General features: G+C 38.2%; 1 protein-coding gene across 1 annotated transcript in view; it reads right to left on the bottom strand.

The window, feature by feature from the left end:
• The window catches only part of LOC134753493 (mitogen-activated protein kinase-binding protein 1), a 130,941-nt gene that overhangs the window by 102,371 nt on the left and 16,129 nt on the right, over positions 1–12,441 (bottom strand). Inside the window, exon 2 of the mRNA XM_063689372.1 lies at positions 11,558–11,987. Coding sequence (XP_063545442.1) covers positions 11,558–11,671 — 114 coding nt within the window. The 5' untranslated portion in view covers positions 11,672–11,987. The remainder of the gene's footprint in view (positions 1–11,557; positions 11,988–12,441) is intronic.

The following is a 12,441-nucleotide window of genomic DNA, read 5'->3' as shown; positions in this document are numbered from 1 at the left end:
ATATACCAAAATGTTACAGAAACATTTGAGGTCAACCGTACACACAACCATATTTATTAGAACAAACCTAGGTCTTATCCCATAGTAATAAAGTCTATATCTATTAACGACACGATTATCATTTCGCAGTGTGCCTAAGCTATCTTATTTGTAGTGTCGAATGCATGACATCACTGTAAATTAATAGTATGCTTGAACATGCTGCGCAGTTGACTGCCCACTGCCTATTAGGATAAAACTATATTAAATCACATTTACAATCGGGTCTATCGCGAATTTATACCCCCCCCCCCCACCCCTATACTAACTATATTGTCTAAGTATACGCTATAGCCACGCGATGATTTTTTGCAGATTATTCGAAGAGAAAAGTGGTGCGCAGACCATCATTTCAAGTAGAGATGGGCCGAATTTTCGGGTATTCGGCATATTTTTAAACGATCGTATTCGAACTGCGGAATATTTACCGAATAAACAAATTCTTTTTTTAGGGAGTCCGCTAGCTGTTAAATGGCCACCGGAGTCTCACCCAAGGCAGTAATTTTTCCACTTTTAAATTTAAATATAATATCTCTGGTTTAAGACTTGCCTATCAAGTATCAACAAAGCGCACAAAGCATTGGAAATCCTTGGATAACATTATGAATTACGCGCTCAGTTAGCTAAACGACATGCCGGGCCCGGTCTTGCCTTACAAGGGCTGCGGGAAGCGGTATAGGAAGCATAACTGCGGCAAGTACCTGCAGAAGGCAGATTTACGAGTAGAGTTTTGAATGTGTGGAATCCTGTAATTTGTTTGTGTAAAAAACCAGTGATATCCGAATCAAACACGCGTAGTGACACTGTGAGTGTAGTATGCTTGGACAGACCAACGAGTGTGAATGCGACCGATGGTAACGTTGAAAGCGAACGCAGCCGACGCGCAAGAATGAGGGTAGACCGAGCGCGGTCTACACAACTTTGACACCCACCCGCTATCTTCAGTCACCCGTGAACATGATGCACTTAACTGCGTCGAAATATCGGGAGCTCATAAACAATACCAAAGGTATTCACAGTCTATATCCCGGTCAATACAGGTCTAGATTGACAGGAGTGTTTTTACACACTAAACTTTTATTTAGCTTCATTGCTTATATTTTTATAAATATGTACCTATACAGTAGAATCCGCTTATAATGACATCGAAGGGAAGTGACAAATACGTCATACTAAGCGGATGTCATAATATAAAGCATAGTTAATTAACTTCTTATGTTTGTTATTTTTTCCAAATTAATCTCAAATTCCTTTGTGAGAGATGAGCTTTATTAACCTTATACCAATTATTCAACTTATCACTGAGAATCAAAACTAAAACAACTTACACTGCCCGCAAGCCCCAAACGTCCTCGCAGGGAAGATGTGGGGACGGCCACGAAAACCAGTGAAGGACATATCAGGGGGTATTACTGCAATGTTCTGCCACCAGAGTGCAGCAGTTACCCGTTTAGTAAACCATAGAGTAACTTATACATACTGTGCCTTTAACAGTTTTTTGACAAGTTTTCAGAGATAATAAAATACCGGGAAACGCGAATCCGAAATTTCGCTATCTGCCTCTTTATCGCTCGAATATGCACGAAATTGCAATTTTTTTCCATTTTAAGACGTTAGAATTAGATAGCAATGTTTTACTTAAAACACTTGACCCACTAAATATCAGGTGAATTACAATGAACCAATTAGAATATCTCCCAACTGAGAAATAACTACGAGTATTAACATATAGTATAACATATAAGCTTAAATAAGCTTACAACGACTCAAAAGGCGATGACCAAAAACCGCGGTCGTGGGTCGGAAAGGTCGTTTCAAGGTCGGGGAACACATTGCGTAATAACATGTGAGAATGTAAACAAAAAATATAATAAATGGATCTCATTAATACTCTAAAGGGGCCCAGTGACTATCAGTCCGCCGGAAGATATCGGCCTGTCAGTTAGAACAAAAAATTTGACAGTTCCGAACAACTGATAGTCAGTGGGCCAATTTACTAATGATTCACTGACTTCTTTGAATGCAAGGGTAATTTAGCATAAAGTACAGACAGTAGTAGCTAAACGGGCAGTGACCAAAAATATCTGTACACTCAGGGCCGACTATCTTTATCTGCTGACTATATCGAATAAAGGCCGTCTCACTTGTCCGGACATGTCAGGATTTTTGACCCATTGTGCGGATTGCGGCCGGACTTGGCAAGTGTCAGGATTTTAAGGAATGACCCACCGCAGAGCGCAGCGCGCCGCCGGAGCGTCGCTCAAGCTACGCAAAATCTCTGTTACAAGAAATATCAGGATTTTTAGGGTGATGTCAGGATTTTTATCAGGACATTTAATTCTTCCTTATGGCAACCCTAGTCTCACACCACATGCAGAGAGAGCTGGGGTGCTGTATTGCCCATGCGGTGTGGTTTTGCCTTTAGTAGTGACACAGGGCGGACACGCTATACATAAAAAATCACTTGCGGTTCTATGTTGTGTGAGTGTTGCTCAAAAACAGTACGGAACCACAGAATAAGTAATAGTGTTATCATACAGAACGGCCACGCACGGCCCCGCCCCGATTCGAATTACCTCGCCCCGCGACAGAAATCTGGCGGACTTCTGGCGTGCTCTCAGTACTATTTTTAAGCAACTTACTCACACTATGACGCATCTCGCGTGTACGGACGTGCCGTTCACACATAGAAACGCGAGTGATTTTTGATGTATAGCGTGTCCGCCCTGTGACGGAACGATCGGCAAAAGGTCGCCAATCTGCTATCGCGGGGCGAGGTAATTCGGGGCGGGGCGGGGCGGTGCGTGGCCGTTCTGTATGATAATACCATAGAGTAACTTATACTAGAGCGGTACTGTCATAGTAAATTTTGTAACCCCAGTAAATTCACTGCCATCTGACACACTTTAAAACTAAAAATAAATATTTATAAAAATACGATAAAATGTATTTAAATATGGATAAATGATTTTTTTATTTGCATTAATTATTTTTATATGATTTTGACCCATATTCTTTCACTGGTATGCGTTAAAATTATAAATAACAAACGAAACAGTCAACGCCCTCTATACGAGTGTAGGCCAAAACTAGTGGCGCCATCTGATCGAGAATCAAATTTTCGTGAGTTTCGAGGCACGTTTTTACCTTAGACTGTATCCATCTATTACGGAGTTATATCTATCTTTGATAATACTATTACTTATTCTGTGGTAGTGATGACACTATTTTACATAACCTAGCTACAACTTATTACTTTGACAGTTCTAAACGTTATTTTACTAATGAGTTCTTTAGAAACCATTAAACTATTTTAACACATTTCGAAGGCCGCAAAAATATGTGACCTGCAATAATATGTCACTCTTCGGAGGCCGCAAAAAAATGTGACACGCTCTTATGGCTCTACAAATAAGATCGTGTCAGATATTTTTGCGGCCTTCGTCGTGTAGCACATTATTACAGGTGACTGTAGCCGGTAAGTACATTTTACGGCATATAATAATAGCTCTGAAAAGTGACCTAATGTAAGATATAACGCCTCTTTACCGTTTTATTACAGTAGTGTTAAATTTTACGACTCTTCCATAAGTAGATATTATCTCACGCTAGAGACGATGATAAATAAAGACTGCAGTTTCACTATTCAATTGTGTGGCTGATCAATTTCGTAAATGCCAGATTAGCTCATTGGTTACCGCCACCTAGCATTTCAGGACGCGCACACAAAAATTTAAGATTTCTTTAAAAAAAATTGATAGGAATATTTGGATCCCCGGCTAGCTCTGTTCTACATACAACAAACGTAGTTACGCTCTCATTTGATAACGAGTAGCTGGTTTGCTCTGAAACTTTGTACTTACAATAGGATAAGGTATGTAGCTTCAGATACCATAGTTAAAAAAAAACAGTGAATTTAACTTTTTCATACAAAACTTGTTTTGCTCTATTTCCTTTGTTTTATAAACTGGAGCTATATAAACGAATTACAAATATAGATATACCTCATGTCATTGTATGTGCAAAGTTTCATTTCAATCCAACACGTAGTTTAAAAATGAGAACGAAACTCCGTTTGTATGGGAAAGTGAAATTCGGCCGAGCTTGCCGGGGACTCTTAAAGTACTATCAGTATTTTTCTAACTTGATGGGTACGCTGAGAGGTGTCATTTCAATACAATTTTGCGAGATTTGGCGTTTTGACAGATGTCACCCTACCCGTCGAGTTAAAAAAATACTAAAATGCTTTGATATTTAAAAATTTATTTTTTTTTGTACGTGAAGTCTATTTTACTTCACTCTTTTAAAAAGCTCACAAGAAGACGTCACGAACGCGAGTAGGTTAAAGGAATTCTTTATTATTTTTGTGTCTTTGCGCACACAGTTTAGCAAGTGACGTTATTGTTTGACTTTATCTGTGTCACTTCCATACAAATACTACACTTCTGTAGAGTTTTACTATGTGTTGTCTATGAAATTATATAAGATTTAATTTATTCGAAATTAAACTATCGTGAGACATTTAAAAATATTTAGATCAGTACGGTTTCACTCACTATTGTTTTTAATCGCTTTTGGCGACATGTTTCGGATTCGTCGGGAATCCTTCCTCAGGCACGAGTGTCCGCGGCGGTTATACTCCGTGCACTCCGCGATTAAGGCCGTTCCATCGGTTTGCCACTGTCTTTGTCACATTTCGCAAGAAAAAACGGGAAAGAATATACGCGCCAAGTGTCAATTTAGATCGAATTTTGTCGGTTTATATTTATTTGAAAAACCTTACAATATCGAAATTCTAAAGCTATGAAATTACTATTTATGTTAAGATTGTTTTTGTATTTTTTTTGTTTATAGTATCACATAATAAATAACCGAGTAAAGTAGGATTAAAAGTCCGAGTTAGAGGTTACTTTGGGAATTAATTGTATCGAGCGATGTGTCATAATTCGTGTATCGGAAGCTATGTTGTTAAAGATAATATAGTCAAGAACTACATATTTTTTCCACGTCTACGAATATCAACGGCTCTTAGAAAAACATGATCATATAAGGAGATTTTTCGCCTTCTGGCTCAGGGAACCGCCTTAAAAACAATAGTGAAACCGCACTGATCGAGTAGAAGTTTTACAGGTAAAATTTAATGTTAAAATTTTACGTGTAAAACCTCTACTCGCACCATTTTCTTTGTATAACTTTTTTTTGGAGGAGGGTGGGTTTGTGTGACCCCAACTGCATCACTGCTTCTTGACTGTAGCACAGGGCGGACACGCTATACATCAAATATCACTTGCGTTTCTATGTGTGAACGGCACGTCTGTACACGCGTCATGCGTTATTATGTAAGTAAATTGCATAAAAATAGTACTGAGCGGCCGGCAAACGGCCGTCAATCTGCTGTCGCGGGGTGAGGTAATTCCAGTCGGGGCGGGGCGGTGCGTGGCCGTTCTGTATGATAATACTATTACTTATTCTGTGACTGTAGTTGCTAATGCGCCATTATGCAATTTCATGTGTCAATTACCGAAAGTAAGACAAATCTTCGTCAACCGGGAAATGGCATTATCCGCTCAACTTTAAAACTATGACAAACAGCTAGTGTGGGTTTGGCTTCAATTTATTAATCATCCGATTTTAAAAAATGAGCTTGTTGTTTGTACAGTCAAAGGACTTTGATTTCAACATTTGAAAAGTCGAAACGAAAGCTGCCAGGGATCTCATATCTTGTATTATTGTCACGGCGACAAGAAGTCATTATGCTCAGCTACGGACTAGAACGGACTAGTTGAAAGCTTTGCTGCATGAGGCTGATTTGTCTTATGTTAAGGCCGTTCCATCGGTTTGCCGCTGTCTCTGTCACATTTCGCAAGAAAGAACGGGAAAGATCATGCGCGCCAAGTGTCAATTTTTATCGATTTTTATTTATTTTAAAAACGTTACCCTACAATATCGAAATTCGAAAGCTATGAAATTACTATTTCAGTTAAGATTGTTTTTTCTTCTTTTTTTTGTTTATGTTCACATAATAAATAACCGAAGAAAAGTTGGATTAAAAGTTGGTAAGTAAAGTTTTAATATGTAAATTAATTTTAGTCCCAAAACTCAGCTACCGTCTACAACCGCCTGCGATAAGTGGTGAACAAGAAAAACAAGAAAAAAAGCTAAAATTTGCCAGTGAAGTTTGAACCTATAATATAGCAAATATTATAGTTCATTTTGTTTTGTGTTAAAATTAAAGGAAACAAAACAAATACAACTGTTCCAATGAGTCCAATGGTCCAATGGTCTTTCAAAATGTCAAATGCATAGAAGTTTTGGGGGTTTCAAGCTTTTTTATCGGGAATTTTCACTCCTTATTCATAATTGTGGTTAGTGGTTTAAGAAAAGGGCCAAATAAAATATATGCAAAATTAAACAGGTTTAAAAAATGGCACATTTAGTGCCAGTTGCACCATCCACGTCACCCGGCGCGCCGCGGCGGTTTACTATGAAACTTTCCATACAATAAAATTTTGACAAACAGTTGGTTTAACCCTTATAGACCGACCCTTATAGACGTTAAAATACCTTTGTGAATTAGAACGTATTGATTTTATAAACATAAGCATAGAAGAATTTTGAGATCTGTTTTTCTGGACCTACATCTATAGTGGCGCCAACTGGTGAGCACAAAAACGGTAGGCCTCATTGAACATGATTTAAATTTCATCGAACTTAATAAGTACTATGTAGAATCGTGAGCCTAGGGGCCCACTGACTATCAGTCCGCCGGACGATAGCGGCCTGTCAGTTAGAACAAAAATTTGACAGTTCCGAACAACTGACAGGCCGATATCGTCCGGCGGACTGATAGTCAGTGGGCCTAAGTATAGGTTGAGTTACTAGTAACTCAGCTTTATTGGTTTTCCTCTTTTCCCCATAAGCGTATAAATACATTCACACCTACATGTGTAAGAATAAGAACTAAGTTTAGTCGTTTCGGTTACTTCAAGGGCACTATTTGTTCATTTATACATGTCAAACACATATACAACACATCAACTAAATAGTTACTAGTACCAAAGATAGATATAACTCCGTAATAGATAGATACAGTCTAAGGAAAAAACGTGCCTCCAAAATCACGAAAATTTGATCCTGGATCAGATGGCGCCACTAGTTTTGGCCAACTCTCGTATAGAGGGCGTTGACTGTTTCGTGTGTTATTTATAATTTTAACGCATACCAGTGAAAGAACATGGGTCAAAATCATATAAAAATAATTAATGCAAATAAAAAAATCATTTATCCATATTTAAATACATTTTAACGTATTTTTATAAATCTTCATTTTTAGTTTTAAAGTATGTCGATAGATGGCAGTGAATTTACAGTGGTTACAAAATTTACTATGACAGTACCGCTCTATCTTATTATATCCTCATTGCTAGTACTTAGTAAGTTTATCTTCGGTTTGCCAAGGTCGAAAAACATACCGTTACATTATGATTCTACGGCAGAACGTGGTAGGTTACATACGGAGGTGTCTGATCACTTTTTATAGTTTAGGAAAAAACTGTGATTAAGTAGGTACTAGGTATACGTTATTTGTAAAACTGACATTAACTCTATCTTAACAATAAATTAATGACAAAATTAACTAAAATAATTGATATATAGTAATGGTGTGCGCGGCAACTTTTTTTTTTTTTAATTAATTATTTTTTTTTTATCAAACAAGTTAAACAGCATGACAGTAAATTACCAAACCACTGCTAACTTACACAGAAAATACAAAAAGAAAAAGAAACAATATACAAATAATCACAAGTTAAAATAATAACATTTAAAAATAAATAATTAACACATGTTAAATAGTTTTTAATAGTTCTTTATTTACAGGTAAACACCCAATTTAAATACATGTACAGTGTAAAAATAAGTACAGTGTAAAAATACTTATTTTTACACTGTACATGTATTTAAATTGGGTGTTTACCTGTAAATAAAGAACTATTATAGTAGAATAGAGGCAACGATATGACTAAACTGAAATTTTATGAAAAATTAGACTACTTTTGGTGTTTATCAATATCAAGCTAAGTTTTTTTTTATCTAGTATTCTTTTTTTGGTTAGTCTGTTGTTATAAATATGATAAAGTTTCCATGTGTATTTTTAGGGTTCCGTACCCAAAAAAAAGAGATCCTATTACTAAGACTCCACCGTCCGTCTGTCTGTCTGTCACCAGGCTGTATCTCATGAACTGACAGCTAGACATTTGAAATTTTCACAGATGATGTATGTCTGTTGCCGCTATAACAACAAATACTAAAAACAAAATAAAATAAATATTTAAGTGGGGCTCCCATACAACAAACGTGAGTTTTTTGCCGTTTTTTGCGTAATGGTACGAAACTTATATTGACCGGGATATAGACCGTGATTACCTTTTGTATTATTTGTGAGCTCCCGATATTTCGACGCAGTTACATGCATCATGTTCACGGGTGACTGAAGATAGCGGGTGGGTGTCAAAGTTGTGTAGACAGCGCTCTGTCTACCCTCATTCTATTCACGGTCTATATCCCGGTCAATATAAGTCTAGTGAAACTAACCGTGAATCATTCAAAACTCTAATGGTACGAAAGCCTACGTGAACGAGTTCGACTCGCACTTGGCCGGTTTTATTCTTTAAATTCACACGGTTCTAAGAGTCCTTAATATTTTTATAAGCACATACTTGACTGTCAGTTCAATAATATTTCTCTGCTTAGCCTTAAGGTTGACTGGTAGAGAATGCCTTATGGCATTAAGTCCGCCTTTTGTACTGTAAGGTTTTCTTTTGTGCAATAAAGATTAAATAAATAAATAAATAAATAAATATAGAATGTGCTTGAAATGACATGTTTGGGCGTTATTATATTCCGATTTGATCTGACAAGAGGATAGATAACTCGCAATATCCAAGGTTGCAGTTTCTTCAATCTTGCGAAGTATCTTACATGTCAAATGTCAAAACGATTCGGTAGGTTAAGGGTCCCCGGCAATTTATTCTGTTTTTAGTATTTGTTGTTATAGCGGCAACAGAAACACATCATCTGTGAAAATTTCAACTGTCTAGCTATCACGGTTCATGAGATACAGCCTGGTGACAGACGGACAAACAGCGGAGTCTTAGTAATAGGGCCCCGTTTTTACCCTTTGGGTACGGAACCCTAAAAAAAAGTTTGGTTATAAGTTGCTAAGTATAAGTGAGATTCAATGTTTTAAAGAAATGCGATTCTTGTAGTTTTTGGTGTACACTGTACAGTCAGCAAATCGATTAGCAGCACCCTTGCATACAAAAATGTATGTAGGGGTGCTAAGCTAATATGTCAGTCAACTATTATTTGAGCATTTATTTTTAAATTTATTGTTTTTAGGATTCCGTACCCAAAACAAAAACGGGACCCTTTTACTACTGTCCGTCTGTCTGTCTGTCCGTCTGTCACCAGGCTGTATCTCATGAACCGTGATAGCTAGACAGTTGAAATTTTCACAGATGATATATTTCTGTTGCCGCTATAACAACAAATACTAAAAACAGAATAAAATATATATTTAAGTGGGGCTCCCATACAACAAACGTGATTTTTTTGTCGTTTTTTGGGTAATGGTACGAAACCCTTCGTGCGCGAGTCCGACTCGCACTTGGCCGGTTTTTAGGCACCTATGTTATAACAGCTTGGTTATTTTGACAAAGTAATCTGCAACGACATTTAAATTTAAACTTACGATTTTATAATCAAAACAGTACCTACTCAACATATTCGTTGATGTAACTTCACTTTCGCAGCAGCCTAATTATAAACTAATCTCGCCACCTTATCATAGAATTTTTGCAACAAACTCATCTAAAAAACAATTTTGATTCAAGACATTTCAAACAAAAATACATACACAGTTAAAAAGATCCATACAGCCAAGTCATAAAAAACCGAAAACCTCCAAGACACACAAACTGAATATGCCCATAGACACTTCACCATAACTTTTTAAACACATTCACTGGCACTATGCGTGTGACGCGACCGCGGCGAATGGCGCGGAGCGACTGACTGAATGGTGGGGAGGATATAGGAATAGGAAGTTCATAGTTTAAGCTGTGATTAGATGGTATATCGTTTAACTTTTTTACCTGTGGCAAACAAGCATACGGCCCGCCTGATGGTAAGCAGTCTCCGTAGCCTATATATGCGCGTTACTGACCCTAACACACCGCACCCTCGTTGAGCTCTGGCAACCTTACTCGCCGGCATGAACACAACACTATGAGTAGGGTCAGTAGGGTCTAGTGTTATTTGGCTGCGGTTTTCTGTAAGGTGGAAGTACTTCCCCAGTTGGACTCTGCTCTAGATCTGGAACGACATCCGCTGTGCTGTGCCCTACCACACAAAGCGAGATGTCATTCACAGTGCCCATACCTCTCTTTTGGACGTAGTTTAGGGGCATACCCGGGTCAAAATTTCGATCGGCTCTTTAGCGATAATACTGCCCGTTGTTTTTGTTTAGTTATTTTTCCACTGTTTTCGTTTGTTGAGGTGTGCTATAAAGAATACTTGGGTTTAGTTTTATTTTATTGGCCGAGAGCCGTGGCTAAAATGCCGGGATAACGCGAGACGCGAGGAAGATTACCCACGTTTATATAATTATCGCTTCTGTAGAATTTCCAAAGGGCACTTGTACGTCTCGCGCGACACTCGCTTTGCCGCCTTAAGCACTCTCCACGTTACATAAGCTTCAGATTCAATTTGGACGTGTTTACACGCTTTAAGGACGCTAAACGTGTGTGGCCTTGTTTGTACAGTCAGCTGTTATTATTAATAACAAGGGCGCTAGCTAAGTTAGTTTTCAAATCTATATAGTCGCCATCAGATATATCGGAAAATTACTGCCTTGGGTATCCAGAGGCCGTGAGTTCAAGTCTCACCCAAGACAGTAATTTTTCCACTTTTAAATTTATTCTAAGCTTAATAGCATCGATCGCAGACGTTTCTGCTTGTTAAAAATTAATAGTGCTCACTCCATACATCAGTTTTGTTACCAAAACGACAATTATTTTCGTAGTCAACATCTAGCGTCAAGTAGCGGAACTATCAGTACTGCTACGCGACAATAGATGTCGCGGCGAACGGAAAGTCTAATGTTCAACGATTTTCAGCTAATATTATAACCGGATTAACCGGAACTCTATTTTCAACTTCTGCTTATAATATTAGTTATGAATTGTTGAGCGATACACTTTTCGTCAGTCGCGACACATGTGACATCTAGTGTCGAGTAGCAATACTGATAGTTCCGCTACTTGACGCTAGATGTAGACTACGAAAATAATAGTCGTTTTGGTAACAAAACTGCTGTATGGAGTGAGCACTATGTCTTCTTAATTCTCATTGGTATTATTAGTCTAGCTGCAATTCTGCTGCATAAACAGGCAGGACAAGCTTCCTTAATCAGTAGCGCCATCTATCGGAACTATAACGACATACAGCTAAAACTTACCCGATCCGATATCGCCTCCTCCGTCTTGCCCCTCTTCAGGCCCGGCGCACGCACCACACTCGCCGAGGCGGGGGGCGCGCCCCCCACGCTCGCCCTTATAAACCCCGCCTCCATCACCGCATAGTTCCAACACTCACACACAGATGGCGCTCATAATATCACTTCACAAGACGCTAGTTCCATCTACACATAGTTCCGCTACTCGAACACAGAGGGCGCTTACAAAAATTGCAACACGCTAATTTCGCTACTCGAGCACAGATGGCGCTATTGTAAATTTGAAAACTATTTTAAAACGGACGTATTTCAATAACTTTAAGGAACTGATTTATTTGAGCATTTTTGAACGGAATAAAATACACTTTGGCACTGCGAGTTTACATTGTTCAAACACGAACTGCGGGTGTGTTGTTTCACTCGGCAGTCATACCTGCGAAAGAGAGAGATGATCAATTAATTTTAATGAAGAACAAGGTGAGTTGAATGGAACGGGTTATGGTAGTTAAAATAATATCGCAACTAAAGTGACGAGTACTTCGACTTAATACAGAGAGAATGATTGACACACAAATTGCAACACACTAGTTTCGCTACTCGAACACAGATGGCGCTGTTGTAAATTTGCAATCTATTTTAAAACGGACGTATTTCAATCACTTCAAGGAACTGATTTATTTGAGCATTTTTGAAAGGAATAAAATACACTTTGGCACTGCGATTTACATTGTTCAAACACGACTAAATTAGCTTAAGAAACAATGTATCAGTCAACATACTTTGCTATAAACTGAAATAGATGTCATATATGAAAGAAAAAGTGACAAAGCCCTCCAGTGGTGAAGGCCGGATTCGAACCGGCGTCTAGCGCTCCGGGCTAACGCCTT

Source organism: Cydia strobilella, chromosome 27 (assembly GCF_947568885.1).
Source record: "Cydia strobilella chromosome 27, ilCydStro3.1, whole genome shotgun sequence".
Taxonomy (NCBI): Eukaryota; Metazoa; Arthropoda; class Insecta; order Lepidoptera; family Tortricidae; genus Cydia; species Cydia strobilella.
Note: the sequence above shows the minus strand (reverse complement) of the source record. Positions and strands in the feature narration are given on the sequence as shown.